The following is a 17,606-nucleotide window of genomic DNA, read 5'->3' on the forward strand; positions in this document are numbered from 1 at the left end:
GGAACACTTTAGAGTCCCTGCAAATGGTGCCATATTAACTGGCTAATAACAGTGCTGAAAGCGCTATAGAAATACTGATTGCATGTTGTTCAGGTGCTAAGCATTTATGTAAATATAAAGTTCCAGGTGCTAACCCTTAAGTCATACCAGGTATTAACCTTAGTCTGTTGACCAACCATGGGGAAGAGAGGACAAAGGATTGGCATTTGCAGTGCTGTTACCATTCATTCATTTATTTATTCACTCAACAGATATTTATTGAGGATTGACCTTGTGCCAAAGACTAGAGGTAAGAATACAGATGTAAAGAAAGCAGGGTTTGGGAACTTCCTTGGTGGTGCAGTGGTTAAAACTCCATGTTCCCAATACAGGGGGTCAGGGAACTAGATCCCACATGCATGCTGCAATTAAGAGTTCGCATGCCACAACTAAGGAGCCCTAGAGCTGCAACTAAGGAGCCCGCCTGCAGCAACTAAGACCCAGTGCAACCAAATAAATAAATAAAAATAATAAAAAAGAAGAAAGTGGGGTCTTGCCTTCAAGGTCTTTCTGTGTAAGAGGGGAAGACAGGTCAATAAATGAGTGACAGAAGTCTGCCTTCATATATCTGAAACCCTACATTCTGTGCACAGCAGGAGTGCAGAGGGGCTGGGGTGGGACAGCAGAAGGTGGCAGAGCAGGGTAGTCATCATGGGGGAGGTGGCACTTGAAATGACTCTTGAATGATGGGTTGAGATTAAAGGTATTCAGAGGGAAGGAGCAGAGAAAGAGGAGAACAAAAATGCAAGGCCATTTGGGGGCCACTGCAAGTTTTTCTCGAGCAAAACATGAGGTAGGAGGTCTTTGAAATATGTGAAGCCTTCACAGTTGGTCAAGCTGTATAATGACCTGGCTGCCTGCTGAAAAAAGACCTGTGTGTGCACGCTGCTTTCCAGTCTGTTGTAGGATTCAGTCCTCTGGCAAGCGTTTGCTGTGTGTCCATTATGTACCTACGCTAGAATAGGCACATGGGGGAGAAAGGAAAGGAGAAAGCGGGCAGAAACTCAAATATTGTGAAAAATGGAGTGTTTCATGTGCTTGCCTGTTAAAGTTGTGGTTCTGTCTGAGTCACCGTGAGCAGGAGACAATGCAGCTATTGTGAAAGCGGCTGCAGCCTCTCAGCCAGTGGGGCTTGCCTGTCCTTTGTGCCCTGGATGTGGGTCTCAGTGCTCATTTGCATAAAGCCTCTGAGTTGTGATCACATCTTCAATAGGAACAGTTTAACTTTATTATCTTACTAAGGAATTATCATCGCATCAAAAGGAACACGGCTGGTCTAACAAAGCAGCCGGACCCAGAGGGTAGGCATGACCCAGGAGCCTGTGGGTACCACTTGCAAGTTTCTAGATAGTTTCTACTTCTGTGATGTCCACAAAAGGCTGAGAATTCCCTATGGCATCTTTGGCGGGACACTGGGGTGGAAAGAAGGGCCCTCGTGGATCGAGACCATGAGCCAAACGGCCAGGAATGCTAAACTTCACCATGAACTTCAAGTGCGGACTGGCTTCAGGGCTGGATGTTTATTGAAAAGGCTCTAATTATGAATCCTCACCCTCCTCTCTCCTGTAGTGCTGGCTGCTTCTCCTCAGTCCACCCAGCTGCCCCAGACTCTGCCATTCGTGTTTAGGCAGACATTCTCTCTCTTTCCTCCCGTTCTCTGTCAGATTTCTTGGAAACGTCATCTCTACTTTCTGGCATCCAGAGGATAGCGTCCTGCTTCTATCATCATCAACCAAAAAGTAGACACAGAAAAAGAAAAACCCACTCTATGTCTTTCTTCATTTTATTTATATGGTAAAATAGCAGCAGGAAAATTTCCCATGGTGGAAGTCCTAAGGTGTCACACGGTTGAGATCCCGGAAGCGCTAGGGTCTAGCCTTCCACACTGAATTAGAATTCCAAATCCTGAATGGGCAGCCTGAGGACTGTAATGGAACCTCAGCAGTAATAAACAGCAGTCATGAGATGAGTGGGGAAGCTAGTTTGGGTCAGTAGCCCTTAAAGCATATAATGGGAAGATATATCCTTCAAATAAAATTCAGTCAGTAAAGACCATAGCACACAACCTGTGTTGGTATCCTCCCCCCAACCTACGTGAGTATAGGGTCATAGAATGTCCTAGTGCAACTGTATAAGCTTTTGAAGGCAAATTGCCTAGATAGATATAGGTAGATAATACTGTGATGTATAATTTTTAAAAACTTGTAATTTTGTAAAGAGAATTTTTTATTCATATGGAGACAATTTTATTATATCTCTAAAGAATTATACTCAGTGCTAGCTGCTGGGTCTCAAGAGGGCCTCATCCTGACAAACCAGGATGGTTTCCAGACCCTTTGCCCAGTCTGTCAGTGTCCTATGAACCCTAAATAAAAGAACTAGGCATATGAAGCTAAGTCCAGAAAGCATAAGAAAAACCTGGATCTCTCTTCTGTGAGGGGATATTTCCCCAAGACCACAAGAAGCTGGCTTTGGAACTTGCACCCCTCCCCCCATCCCCTTTCCTCCTTAACCCACTGCCTCGACTCTCTCCCAAGTAGGATAATAGAGGGCTTCCCTGGTGGCACAGTGGTTAAGAATCCGCCTGCCAGCGCAGGGGACACGGGCTTGAGTCCTGGTCCGGGAAGATCCCACATGCTACGGAGCAACTAAGCCCGTGCGCCACAACTACTGAGCCTGCTCTCTAGAGCCCACGAGCCACAACTACTGAGCCCATGTGCCTAGATCCCGTGCTCCACAACAAGAGAAACCACCGCAATGGGAAGCCCGTGCACTGCAACGAAGAATAGCCCCCGCTCACTGCAACTAGAGAAAGCCCGTTCATAGCAACAAAGACCCAACATAGCCAAAAATAAATAAATAAATTTTTAAAAAGTAAAAATAAAGTAGGATAATAGAGCATCAAAGGAAGGAACTCTTGTATCTCAAGGGGTCTTTCTTTTTCTAGGGAGGCACTATTTCCCATCCAACAAAACGGGGAAACAAAGGAAGGCTAAGGAGAAGGACAAGGTGGCAAAGACTGTCTTCTGCTACTCACACAGCTCTGGCATCTCTTCCCCCGTGTCCTTGACTCAGTACCCCATGCCGCCCTCTATCCCTCTAAATCTGCTTCTGGGGTGCCTCACTCAACCTGCCTCTCAAGTGCCTCATTCTCCTGAGTCACTTATTTCTCCAACCTGAATATCGGAGACCAACTGCCAGAGCACACACCCTAATCAGCACATCAAACTTAGGTGTAAAGAACGATGACAAGAAGAGATATGGAGCAATGTGATATTCTTATCCAAATGTGAGAATCTGACTCAGATCACCTGTGGTAGAAGAATTTGTTGTTGAGGATTTTAAGATCAAGTGAGAAAAAAGAATATGTGGAAATTGAGAGCATGAAAGTACTTCAAAGTCATTTTGCATGTGAAAATTAAAAGAGTACATAAGAAATAATAGAGATATCCCTAGAATGTTAAGTTTCTTGGGGAGCAAGAACCACATCTGTTTTGTTTCAATGTGATACATATAGAGAGATATCTGTACACATATATAGATATCTCCCAGTACCTAGGAAGATGCCTGCTGTGTAATGATGTTAAATATTTGTTTTCTGATTAGCTGGTTAAATTGTTGATGTAGTTTCAGTGTAATGGTTTGTATTCGCAATGCTCATACATCAACTTTATTTTATTGTGGATTATTGCATTTTTATTTGCTCCTCCATCTAAATATTTGATGCTTTTTAAATTTTATTTTTGAAGTCTCCCATTTTCCACATGCCATCAAGATCCCAGAGATGTAAAATACCTTGGATACTTGTGGTGGGAAGCGATGTCAGATCACCTTTATCTGACTTGCTCCCTTCACCAAAGCTAAATGGCATTTTTAAAGCACACCTCCTACTCCAGCAATGGCATAGCTGAACAGCCTTAGCTCAGCACACGTTTCTAGTCCATTTCACACACGTCTCATTCTGCTGCTTCTCCATCGCCTTTGCTTTTGCCTCCTCTTCTAAATGTTGGTATTCCCTAGGTCCTCGTCCTCGTCTTGCTTCTCTTGTTCCTCTATTCTGTCTCCCTAAGTGATCTCTCCCATCCCCGTGGCTGTAAATACCCAATACACGCTGCTGGATCCCAAATACATCTCTCCAGCCTTGACTTACCTCTTCAGTTCCAAATCCATATTCTCAATCCACTACCTGATATTTTAATCGGAACACCTTACAGGTAAAACAAGTAAATCGTTTTAGTAAATCTAATATGGAACTTCTGATTTCCCCTTCTCCTTTCACCTCCGCCCATAGCCAGGTCCCTTCTGCTTCTTCCCTAGGTCCACCTGTGGCCCATATAGTACATAAGCCTGCATACCGGGTACTGAATATTGTAAAACCACCCAACAGACTGCTCAAACCAGGGAGCCATCTTGGGTTCTGACCCACTTCCTTACCCTCCAACACCAATTCACGAGCAAGTGTCATCGTTTTTACCTCCAAATTAACTCCTGAATCTGTCTGCTTGTCATCAGTTCCACTCCTCACACCCAAATGCAAGCTGGCACCATCTCTTGTCAAGACTAAGGCGACAAACTACCCCCTGCTACCGGTCTTGCCTTTTGACATCTAGTCTCCACACAGCAGCAAGAAGCTCAGAGTGTCTTCCCTCTTACGGGTCAGTGAGCATGGACCCCACTGTATTGGGAGTACAATAAAAAGTTGTCACTGTGACCTGCCAGGCCTTGCATGAAGTGTTCCCTTTCTACCTACCCACTTTCACTGATGCCCCCTCCCACCTCCCTCCCCAAGCTCATGCTGTGTCCCCGTACATGACATGATGTCCTGGCATCTCATAGCTCCTAAAACAGGACGAGCGATTTTCTGTGCTCCGGCCTTGGAAACTAGTGCTTCCTGGACCTGTGATACTCTTCTCTAAGCCTTTGTCTTTTTGTTTTGTATCCTTTCTGTTATGACAAGTTACAGACATGTAACAAACACTTATGTACCTAGCACTGAAAATTAATGACCTTTAACATTTCACCATTTTCCCTCAGATGTTAACCCTACAAGAATGGAACAATATAAAGCCCCTTTTGTTCTTCTTCCCCCTGTCCCATGCCCCTTCCTCCTTCCTCAGAGTGAGTGATGGATGCTGTCGGGTCCTTTCCCTGCACCTACTTCCGCCTCCTTCTTTCTGACCCAGCCCTGAATTCATGGAGGCACTCCCATCCTGACCTCCCCCAACACCCTCATGTGTTTCAGCAAAAGCCAGCAGTGGCCCGATTGCGGCCAAGGAGAACGGAGGGCAGGTTTCCTGGAGGCTGTGCTTCATTTTGCCCCAGGTTCCACGCTGGGAAGACGGGGGCCCTTCCGGAGGCTGCTTCGCTCTCTGTTCGGCCCTCAAGGGTTTGCCTTAGACAGTGGGACCCGAGGAGCCACGCTCTCTGAATTTCTCATCCAACACCAAGGCAGGGATGAAACCATGTTCTTACTTGTTCGGTCCTCATCGTCTGTCATCTGCTTATCTCGCATATCTGCCTGCTCAAAACGAAAACCAACATCACATCACAAATAGAAATAACTTTCTAAATGTCTCCACCCCTCTCCTCCCCAAAAATGAAAGAAAAAGGATTTTTCCTTCCTTAATCATGTTTTGGTTAGTGTATTATTTGACTATGATTATATGTGTTTATACTCAGTGCTATGAAAAATGTACTTAGACAAGCTTAAGTCTCCATCAGACACAATTCAGAACTGACCTGTTTCTTCTCTCTGCTCGTAGGTTGCGGTATGTTTACTCTCCTGTCATCTGTCACGGCTGCTGTCAGCGGCTTCCTGGTGGGGTATGAACTTGGGCTCATCTCTGGGGCTCTTCTGCAGATAAGAACCTTGTTAGCCCTGACCTGCCACGAGCAGGAAATGGTTGTGAGCTCCCTCCTCATCGGGGCCCTACTGGCCTCTCTCATTGGAGGGGTCCTGATTGACAGGTGCGGAAGAAGGGCCGCCATCATCCTTTCATCCTGCCTCCTTGGACTTGGGAGCCTGGTCTTGATCATCAGTTTATCTTATGCGGCTCTCATAGCGGGACGCATTGCCATTGGGGTTTCCATTTCACTCTCTTCCATCGCCACGTGTGTCTACATCGCAGAAATTGCTCCCCAACACAAGAGAGGCCTTCTTGTGTCGCTGAACGAGCTGATGATTGTCATTGGCATCCTTTTTGCCTACATTTCAAACTACGCGTTTGCCAATGTTTCCCATGGCTGGAAATACATGTTCGGCCTTGTTATTCCCTTGGGAGTTTTGCAGGCGATTGCGATGTACTTTCTTCCTCCAAGTCCTCGGTTTCTGGTGATGAAGGGACACGAGGAAGCTGCTAGCAAGGTTCTCGGAAAGCTGAGAGCCATCTCCGATACAACGGAGGAACTCACTGTGATCAAATCGTCCCTGAAAGATGAATATCAGTACAGTTTTGGGGATCTGTTTCGTTCAAAGGACAACATGAGGACCCGAATCATGATAGGCTTAACATTGGTATTTTTTGTACAAATCACTGGTCAGCCAAACATATTATTCTATGCATCCACTGTTTTGAAGTCCGTTGGCTTCCAAAGCAACGAGGCAGCCAGCCTCGCCTCCACAGGGGTTGGGGTTGTCAAGGTCCTCAGCACCATCCCGGCCACCCTGCTTGTAGACCATGTCGGGAGCAAAACCCTCCTCTGTGTCGGCTCCTCTGTGATGGCAGCTTCGTTGGTAACCATGGGCATCGTGAATCTCAACATCCATATGAACTTTACCAATATCTGCAGAAACCATAGTCCTATCAACCAGTCTTTGGATGAGTCTGTGCTTTATGGACCAGGTAACCTGTCAGCCAGCAATGACACTCTTAGAGAATCCTTTAAAGGGATGGCTTCCCGCAGCAGAAGCTCACTAAGGCCCACGAGAAATGACCTGGATAAGAGAGGAGAAACGACCTTGGCATCCTTATCGAATGCTGGACTAAGCCAAACTGAATACCAGGTCATCACAGACCCTGCGGACGTCCCAGCTTTTTTGAAATGGCTGTCCTTGGCCAGCTTGCTTGTTTATGTTGCTGCATTTTCAATTGGTCTAGGACCAAGTAAGTATTTTATTTTTCATTCCTTCCCTCTCTCCCCTTATGAATGTTATATATTATCGTTGACCCGTCAGAGCATCCTACTGCTATAGTACCTTATACATGGAACTACTAGAAGGAAGATGGGGATGATACTGGCCACCTGATGTTTCTGCTAATGAGGAAAGTATGGTTGGCTTCTGTCTGCCTTGTGAAATGTGCAGGGCTAGTATTCAACCAAGGATTAGTTTCCCATTATCTGTCACATGAGGATACTTTAATATCAGTTGATTAGGAATGAATCAGACCTTGAAAGATATTTGTTGCTCAAAAGAATATATTGTTTTATGAAAACAAAGTTGACTGGGACATTGTCTTCTATATCATTCTCTACTTTCTTCATAGGTGCAAGGAAAAAAAATTGTGTCTAGATTTTCTTAAAGACACAATAGTAGATGCATTCCAGTAATAAAGAAGAAGAAGGGAATTAAGAAGGAATTATTATGGGAAGGATAATGGATTATTGAAGTATATTTGATCACTAAAGTAACCTCCTGGGGCACTTTACTCTGTCTATGAAACAAGAGAATGGGGGTCAATGCATTCCCGTTGAACATAGTACAAACAATCTACAGGGAGGTAGCTACAAGGTTGTTTTATTTGATATAGTCAGTCTATTGCAGTGACAAAGTTTAATCACTTCTCTTGAGCAAACTCGAGTTTGCTAGAATAGGTTGTTTGTTGCAGTTCTTTCATCTTTTAGCCTCACATCCAAAGTCTAAACCTCTCTGTAGGGAAGTTGTGAAGGCTCTTTTTTATGCCTCACTAGAAAATGATGCGCTTAAAAATCAAGGGTAGTCTCTCTCTCTACCACCCTCAACTCCTACCTGTCACCTCTCCCTCCCACTCTCATTCCTCTCCATCTCTCTCCCTTTCTTCCTCCTTCCTTTCCGCTCCTACAGAGTTGATATTGAAACTTTTGTTTACAATGATCAAGGAGCAGACAAGTTTGCTCCCATAAAGGGAAATGCTGGAGGTTCAAGAATAATGAGAAGACATAGGCTGTGTTGAGGGAGAAGGAATCTCATGAACACGTGCAGGTTTCTGGTGCCAGACGCTGGACAGTGTTTCTGGAGAGGGCTTGTCCTAGTGATCCACTCTTAACTCTTCATTCAAATGATATGTACCCAGTGACTAATTGTTTTAATAGCCAGGAACTATGCTCAATATTAGGGAAACAGTAATGAACAAGGCAGATACTGTCCCTGTCTTCAAGGAGATTTCAGTTGAATGGATTGAGCTATGCTCCTTGTGTCAGATTCTTTCTGGTCAGCAACCAGCAGGTTTGACCTGCTTAATCTCAGTTAATTAATAACTGGACTTGCACATGGCCGATATGGCCTCTCCTTCAACTCTGCTTCCTCATCTTTTAGTTTCTACTCCTACGTCTATGTGAGATCAGTCTCTAGATACTGATTCATTCAAATTCCATAGAGGGAATCTGACGTACACTGCTTTTTGCTGTGCCAGGTCATAAGGGATTGTTTTAGTCTAATCTATGGCTAGACTGGACTACATGATCTAAAGCACTGATGTCCAGAAGATGGCCCTTCCTTTTGCACTATGAGTAGACAGATTTCCCCATAAGGGGTTGTGCGTGGGCAGATAGAGGAAATGCTACAATACCATCAACCTCTGCTCTCTCTGACCCATTCCTGGACCCTGACCCTGCTTCTTAAGACTGAAAATGATAAACATCATTAACGAATAGTTTCCTGGAAACAGGCTTCTACCATTCTTTCAAGATTCAATTATCTTGGGTGTGCACCTGTGAGACACTTGTTTTAATCACTTTGGGTTGTCATGGCTTAGAGAACAAACAGTTATTTCTCACAGTCTGGAGTCTGGGAAGTTCAAGATCAAGGTGCTAGGAGATTCAGTTCTCGGTAGGGCTCTCTTCCTGCTTTGTAGAGGCAGACTTTTTGCTGTATGGGAGAGAGAGAGAGAGAGAGAGAGAGAGAGAGAGGAGAAAAGTGACTAGATCTTTTGTGTCTCTTCTCATAAGGGCACTAATTCCACCATGGAGGCTTCACCCTCATGACCTAATTACTTCCCAAAGGCCCCATCTCTAAATGTCATCACATTGGGTATTAGGGTTTCAACATATGAATTTTGGGGAGCCATAACATGCAGCAATAACAATACTTATGTGGCCATTCTGATACATAAAGTTAATGAAATTTGAGTAAGCATCTTTTAAAAATTGTTATTTTCAGAAACTCTTTAAAGTCTATTAGAAGAGCAAGATATGAGTGCTACCTTGTACCAAGGAATCAACTTAACCTTGTCTGTGAACCTTTCTATATCAATAAGGTTTGCTTACTTGATAAACTTCAGGTGGTATTTATTGTTCCACTGATTCCCTTTGCTGGCATCTTTTTTTCCCTATATATTCATCATAAAACTAAAAGTATTTCTTTTTTGCATCAGTTTTCTTGATCCAATCTTTTGAAATGTCACAGATCAATTAAGAAAAGGATGCCCTCTTTGTTTTCATTCAGAGGATCTCTCAGGTTGGCAGAGGTTATGACATGACACACATTATAATATGAAAGACATTGATCTTAAACTTCCAGACCCAACCTATTCATGGTAAGAGTCCTCCCGAGCTCGTGATACTCTTCTTCTCTTTAATTGTTGGGTAACATTGAAAAGTACAGTAAATCCTCAGTCACTCACATACCATTTGACACTTTATTGTATTAGAGCAAGAGTTCCCCTTTTCAGGAAGCTCAATCTGATTCTGTAAAAGATTATTGGAGGCTATTTGTTATTTACCTTCTAGAATTCCTTAAATAGTATTCTATGCTAATTTTTAAAAATACATAATTTAAGCTTTAGATTCAGCTAATATTTATTGGCACCTATTATGTCAAACACTGCTCTAGGAAGTTTTTACACATTTTGGAGTACTTCATTTTACCTTCACAACAAGCCTGGGAAGAAAAGTATTCACTAAATTTTATAAATGATGACACTGAATCTCAGAGAAGTTAAGCGACTTGCTCTCATGAAAACATCTCTTGTCTTCTGAAATGGCCAAGACAAGAATAGGCAGAACTGTGTTGGTCTTGATAGTAACTGTTAATTGTCAGTTCAGTCCTCTCCTTGAAGATATATTAGAAAAAAGAATGAATGAAAATAGTGTATTGTTGTCCATCACATGAGGCTATTAATGGGCCACTGCATTTTATGCAGGATAGAGACAGTCTCTCTTTTTCTGAAGCTCTGCTAGCTAAGCGAGCACAAACAGTTTTTATAAGGCTGAGCTACAGGATAAAAGAGAAGGAAAATAATGGTGAGAATGCAGAAGTTTTTGATGTGCATTTACTTGAATAACTAAACTTGATTAAGATAATGTTTAGTGTGTATATTGGTTGGAATTCAAGCTCAGCTATAATAAAGACCAAAATAACAGTGGCTTAAACAAGATAGTTTCTTTCTTTCTGTTAACAGCTGGAGCTGGGTAGTTCTGGGTGCTGTGGAGGCTTCCAGCCCAGGCACCAGAAGCCTATAGATAATGTCCCCAGACGACATGGTTTAATATTGGTTCCCAGTCTATCGTGATGCCTATTTAGAGATATTAAGATGAAGTTTAAAATTTCATCACCCGGGCTTCCCTGGTGGCGCAGTGGTTGAGAGTCCGCCTGCCGATGCGGGGGACGCGGGTTCGTGCCCCGGTCGGGGAAGATCCCACATGCCGCGGAGCGGCTGGGCCCGTGAGCCACGGCCGCTGAGCCTGCGCGTCCAGAGCCTGTGCTCCGCAACGGGAGAGGCCACAACAGTGAGAGGCCCGTGTACAGGAAAAAAAAAAAGATCCCTTGAGAATAAGTGAAATGCACAAAGTACAGTCAATTAAAGGGAGGCTAGGTATTGAAAGGCCTGGATCAGAAGACAGGGTGAGCAGTCCTAGCAGAAAAGCAGAACTGCTGTGAGTGATATGAGATAAGGAATTCTCTACAGGGATTAAACATTGCATAATTGTGAGAGCTGCTGAGCAAGCAAAGGTCTGGTAGGGGACGGTTAGAGGCAAAGGAGAAAGTCACTAATCAGGGCCGCCAAGAAAAGCTGGTGGAGTCTGTGAAGCCTGTGGCTTCTGCATCTGGTTGCAGCCTGAAGTCTCTGCAGGTCAGCAGGGCAGGTGGGAGGAAAAGCTGGATGCAGAGCAGGGGGCAGCAAAGACAAGGGACCCTGCTAGGGCAAACTGGAATCCATAAGAAGAACCTGGAACCCACATCTGTCTCCCATGTCAACTCTGATGACACAGGCCACCTGCAGGAAAAACTGATGACCTTCTCCACAGAGCCCTGCCCTTGTGCCTGGCCTGGTACTTGGAGAAGTTGGAGGAAGAGATCTGGGTGCACTTGCTGCTCCCTATGCCAACAAGGAGAACCAGCAGATGACAACAATGTGTACAGTCTGCACTGATGTCCAGGGCACCAAGCCCCCAAGCACAGGGCTGAGTGTCACTTTGGCCTTCCAAGTCTCAGGCAAACTTCTCTTCTGGGCAACCCTTACCCAGAACTACACAGGGAAGGAAATGTAGTTCCAGATTAGCTAAACTGACACAGTACAAAATGGCCAGAGTGATAAACTTGACTAAGAGAATAGATGAGAATCTGGAAAGAAATATTTCAGAAGGTCAAAGCCTCTGTATTCTGTCTTCAGTTTCTGTGATAGACATTGATTTCTTTTCATTAAAATATTACTTGTTAAACTATATGACTAGCTTCCATTCCATCTAGTTCTAAAGAAGCCATGAGGTCATTTCATTACTGTCTCTTGGCTTTTGTTTCTTTAGCTATAAAACCAAAAAACACTCTTTTGCTAATGCATTATAAAAGCTTTCATATTTATTTTCTCAGGAATGTTCATTGTCTCCCTTGAGCTGACCACTGTCGCGTATCTCCAGTTCCATTGCCTCACGTGACTTCTTGTTCCCTTTTTCCCAATGAGTGCTGAACTTTTCCATTTTGATGCTTCACTGTCAGCTGAACACAAAGAAGCTGAGGCTGAATTCTTATTCCCCTCACGTCAAGGGGACTTGTCTTTCTTTTCCATGGGGTAGTCACTCTGCCAGTCACTCAGGTCTGACGCTCTGGGCCCGTTTCCCAATCCAGTCAATGACCAAATAAATGCTCTTGGATTTTCCCTCACAAAGGGTTCCTGTGTTCATTTTTCCTTCCCGCTTCTGCCATCCTAGTCTACCCCTTTCAGTCTCATCCCTAGATTACTGGGAGACCCTTCCTGTGGTTCTTTCCCCTTCTAGGCCTTTCCCACACCCAACCATCCTCCATACCAGTATTCCCTAAGTAATCATGTTCCCCATGTCACCACAGCTCACAAATCTTCCATGGCTTCCCACTTTCTTCCATATCAGAAGAACCAAATGCCTTTCAAGATGAAAAGATTAGAAAAATGATCTTGTCCTACATTTTCCTTTTAGAGAAAAGAAACAAGAAACTCTCAGAGATTGAGATCACACAGATTTAGGGCTAGAACTCTGGACATCTGAAGCCGAATTCCATGCTCTTTCTATGACTATATCACTCATCCTGGAGGGAAAAGATGTGTGATTTTCAAGGTTCTCCATCATCCCACCCAGCTCCATCAGAGTGTCTGCACAATTCCAAGGGGCACCATTTACATCGTAGTTTGTGGAGTTTTCTTTCAAGGCTACCATTCATATAGAAACACATATAGATTCCACATGGGCTATAAAGAGAATGATGCCCCATGACGTTGTGACATGAGGCAATGCTTTGCCTCTCTGGGCATTTTTATTTCCCATTGCTCCCCACCCAGGTCAAGAGACAGAAAGCATTTGTTGTGGCCTCTTTTCCTTCCCCCTACTCTACCCAAGTCCCTCCTATCTTGAAAGCTCAGTGAAAGTCTTATCTCTTTTATGAATTCACTCCATTTCTTCAAGGTCTTTATTTGTATGAACTACTAGTTATTTCTAGTGTAGACTAGTTCAGTTCTGGGCTACAAAGAGCCTGAATTTAAAATCACAAAACCTAGGTTCTAATCTCAGTTCTTCTGCCTACTAGTTATATGTTTTTAAGTCATTTATTTTCTCTGAAGCTCTCTCTAAATCCATGAATTGGGCATAATAATACCTGTCTTATCTCACAGAGTATAGGTGAGCATCAAGGGAACTAATGCACGTGCAAGTGTTTTGGATGTTACAGCGTGTGATGTAAATGGAAGTTACCACGTGATAACACAACTTAGCCCTTAATGATATAGTGTACTGCTTTTGTATGCTTGTTTGGTTTATTAACCAGAATGTGGTCAGTGGATTGTAAGCTCTTTGAGGAAAGACACGACATCTCACATTTTTTCCTTCTGTCCCTTTAAGTCAGCACTGTATATATCTGTTTGAAGACCATGCGGGGGTACATTTGTGTTTCTAAGGAGGAGAGGGAAAGAAGAACTTTAAAACTAAGGTGAATACACAGGAAGAATCTCGAAGTGTGCTTCTTTATCTGTGTCAAGCTATCTAGCGGGTAGGCTAAGTACCAGGAAAGCTGGGAACACTAGGTTACCACAGAAGCTCCTGTTCCTCCTGAAACCAGCATGTTTCTGCAAAACAATCCATCACTTTGAAACCACACACCTCAGTGTGAGACTCGAGCCCACAATCTTCTAATCCCACTCCTTCAGGTGGGACTCGAATCCAGCTGCACTTCAGTTGGGACTTGAACCCAAAATTTCTGGCTTAGGCGGGGACTCAAACCCACAGTCTCCCAGCTGAAACCACACACCTGGTCACAGGATTTAATGGACCTCAGGTTCTTTATGTCTCAGCACAGAAGGAATTCAGTGAGAGGCGAAGTGATAGGCAAGTAGATTTATTAATATAGGACGCTTGTGAAGGATACAAGAGGGCAGGCAAGAGGACTCTGCCCTGAAGGTTAAGTGGGAAAGCAGGTTTATTTAGGGAGATACACACTCCACAGACAGAGCATGGGCCATCTCAGAAGGCGAGAGGCCCCGAAATATGGGGTAGTTAGTTTTTATGAGCTGGGTAATTTCATAGGCTAACAAGTGGGGGGATTATTCCAACTATTTTGGGGAAGGGACAGAGATTTCCAGGAATAGGGCCACGGCCCACTTTTTGGCCTTTAATGGTTGGCTTTGGAACTGTCGTGGTGCCTGTGTGTATGTCATTTAGCATAGCCAGTGTATTATAATGAGCTTATAATGAGGCTCAGGGTCCTCTGGAAGTCAAATCTTCCACCATCTTGGGCATAATCTGTTCTAACCAGTTTTTGTCATATCCTCAACAGCTATGTCATTCTTTTAAAGGTTGTGCCTTGCCGCCTTCCCTCCTGTCTCAACTGTGGTGTGAGTTTTAAAAATCTCTCTCTGGTTTTGCCTCTAAGAAAAGATGCAGGAGAGTTAGCAGTGCTCAGAAATAAGTAGTTGGAGGCATTTAGGGCATTTCTTTGTCAGGTCATAAAGAGTTATTTGGGACTTTCACTAATTCCTACTTTTAGACACAGAGTATCTAAAAGTAGTCCCAGATTTTTTTGGGGACACCTTTGCTTTTTGCTTTCACATGGAGAAGAGAGTCTTTTTGAGCGTTTCTTAGAACAAAAGCAATGCTAATGAGATGGAGAATCTCAGTCTGAAGGAGGTTTGGGTTTGGGAAAGGGAAATAACCCTCCATCTCACGGTTTCTTCAACTTGTAATTGCTGTTCCAAGCACTGATCTGGATAGTCACGCCTGAGGGTAGAAGGCAAGCAGTCGGAGACAGAATCCCAAACATTCCCTCTAAGGAAAACAAGCAGTTAATTCACGTGGGTGGCTTGAGACTGTCAATTCTCTTAGGGTTTTTAGAAGAGATCTGAACAATTGTCCTTTTTTTTTTCTTGCTAAGAGTTAGCCATTTCTGTTTATATTTATGCTGCAGTTCATTTTTTCTTTTCTAAAGAAAACATACCATAAGAATTCCAATTCAGTCACCAAAATTGTATTCTAGAGCATTGGCACGAACCATTTGGAATTTAAAGAAGAGTTTTATTAAGAGCAAATTTTCATACCAGATCATGAACGCATCATAAAACTTATTAGCCTGATGCGATTATTGCTCAGGTATTTCATTTAGAGAGTTTATTACTTGTAATAGAAGCAAATCCTTTGTGTAAATAGGGGCATAAAGGGAAAAGTACTTGCTGTTCCAAAGCAAAATCAAAGCAAGATTAAATCATCTTTATTAAATCTTTTAAAATATGCGTTGGCTTAGAACAACATTCCTTCATTGTATTAGATCACAACATAGTTTCTCTTGTCAAAAAGTATTTCTATTTTTAGGTTAAAGTGTATGCCCTACATCATTTTACTTTCTGGTCATCTGTTTCCCTGATTTTAGCATAAGTAGGGGTACCCTGGAATCTAGAATTCAGGAGGGGGCATAAATTTGGTACCAAGTAATCTCATATATTTTATTTTATACATTTAAAATATTATTCTATGAAGGAATCTGTAGGCTTCACTAGCCTGCTGAAGGGTTTCATAGCCCGAGGTTAAGAATCTCTGCCCTCCATTTCTCTGTAACTAATACCAAAACTCTTCCATCAAATAAAAATCACAATATATACCCCACTGCTTTTATTGGAGATCTTTATGAAACATTCCGTTTTCCACGCTTCATCTCTCACTTTAAAATATGTTCGAAAACTTAACTTGACTTTCCAGTCTTTCTGGGGTGGTCCTGATCATTTTAGCTCCTTCTAATAACTGAACGCTTTTTTATTGTGGTTCAAGCTTCAGGGTAGAACCAAAAAGTCCTGACATTATGAGGACATAGAGCCACATAACGATTTCTCTTCTTCTTGGGCTTCAAAAGTAAAGCAGAGATGAGCCCAAGCCCAAGCCCAAGGCGTAAAGTTATTATTTCATGAGTTCATCCGAGGTAATACTTGTGTAGCTGCCCTCCTTAGAACAGTCTCTGTAACTCAGAAAAATGTGTGTGACTGTTCTTTTCACAACAATTATTAGGGCTTTTACAAAAGGGAATGAAATTGGGCCATTTGTAGAGACGTGGCTGGACCTAGAGATTGTCATACAGAGTGAAGTAAGTCAGAAAGAGAAAAACAAATATGTATATTAACGCATATATGTGGAATCTAGAAAAATGGTACAGATGACCCGGTTTGCAAGGCAGAAATAGAGACACAGATGTAGAGAACAAACGTATGGACACCAAGGGGGGAAAGCAGGGGAGTGGGGTGGTGGAGGGATGAATTGGGAGATTGGGATTGACATGTATACACTAATATGTATAAAATAGATAAGAACCTGCTGTATAAAAAATAAATAATAAAAATAATTAATTTTAAAAAACAATTATTAGGACTTTTTTTAAATCCAAAAATTCCTATGTCCATAAATTAATTAAACTCCTCTTCCGTCTCATGACTAATATCTTTTCACTAGAGCAGATGGAAGAAATTTGTCCAAGGTCACATATTAAGTTCTGTAATAAGGCTATGACTGTCATCCTTTAACTGCCTTTGTATTCACAAGTTCAAGCGGAACTTTACACTGAAGACTGAATGACAGGTGACAGACAGCAAATCACCTCCCCCAATCTCTTCTACCAAATAGGCAGGAGTTCCAGCAAGAAAGCATCTTGGAGTGATTGCGAAGAGAGGAGAGAGGGAGACAGTGGTAGGGATTCATCTGCTCACTTACTTGTCCAGCACGTGTGGATTGCTCACCACAACCCACTGGGCATGGTACCCATTGCTGGTGATTCAGGGATGGATGAGTGAGAGCCACACCTCTCCCCAGTGGAGCTAGTGGTGGGGACAGGCAATAAGCCAGAAAATGAACACATGTATAATACAACTTCAGGAGGAGAGAAGTGTCAACATTTAGGTGGGGGTAAGAGTGATGAAGAAAAATAAAGAAAGATCAGGGATAACATCAAGTGGCCCTAAGGGGGACATGAGCTTGGAGGTTTAGGAGAAGAGCAGAAAGCCTGTGGAGGCTATACAACAGAGTGTGTGAATTCAGACTACGCTTTGGCATTGGGCTGCCTGACCTTGAACCACAGCTCTACAGTGTAGGACTCCAGGCAGGTGAATCCATCTCCCTAGGCTTCAGCTTCCTGATCCACCTCACAGTGTAACTGTGGGGTTGAACAAAGCCATTTGTATGACGTGTACCTAGCGTAGTGCCTGGTGTGTGGCATGGACTCAATACACTTAGTTATTAGTGCTATTTAAAAATATCTGGCCATAGTCTAGACAAGAGATGTATAGTTTTGGTAAGGCCAGCCCTGACCCCAGCAGTCATTTTGCTTAAGGCACATCAGGAGACACAGCAGACGCTCCATAGCCACGTATTCAATTATGACGCCATGGTCCTCCTCACCTCCCTTCTACGCACACCATTCCAGTTAGGTCAAGACTAAA

The 17,606-nt window shown here is 43.2% G+C and overlaps 1 protein-coding gene across 1 annotated transcript in view; it reads left to right on the forward strand.

Moving 5' to 3' along the window:
• The window catches only part of SLC2A12 (solute carrier family 2 member 12), a 57,170-nt gene that overhangs the window by 13,855 nt on the left and 25,709 nt on the right, over positions 1–17,606 (forward strand). The window contains exon 2 of the mRNA XM_032651087.1: positions 5,802–7,142. Coding sequence (XP_032506978.1) covers positions 5,802–7,142 — 1,341 coding nt within the window. The remainder of the gene's footprint in view (positions 1–5,801; positions 7,143–17,606) is intronic.

This window comes from Phocoena sinus, chromosome 12 (genome assembly GCF_008692025.1).
Source record: "Phocoena sinus isolate mPhoSin1 chromosome 12, mPhoSin1.pri, whole genome shotgun sequence".
NCBI lineage: Eukaryota > Metazoa > Chordata > Mammalia > Artiodactyla > Phocoenidae > Phocoena > Phocoena sinus.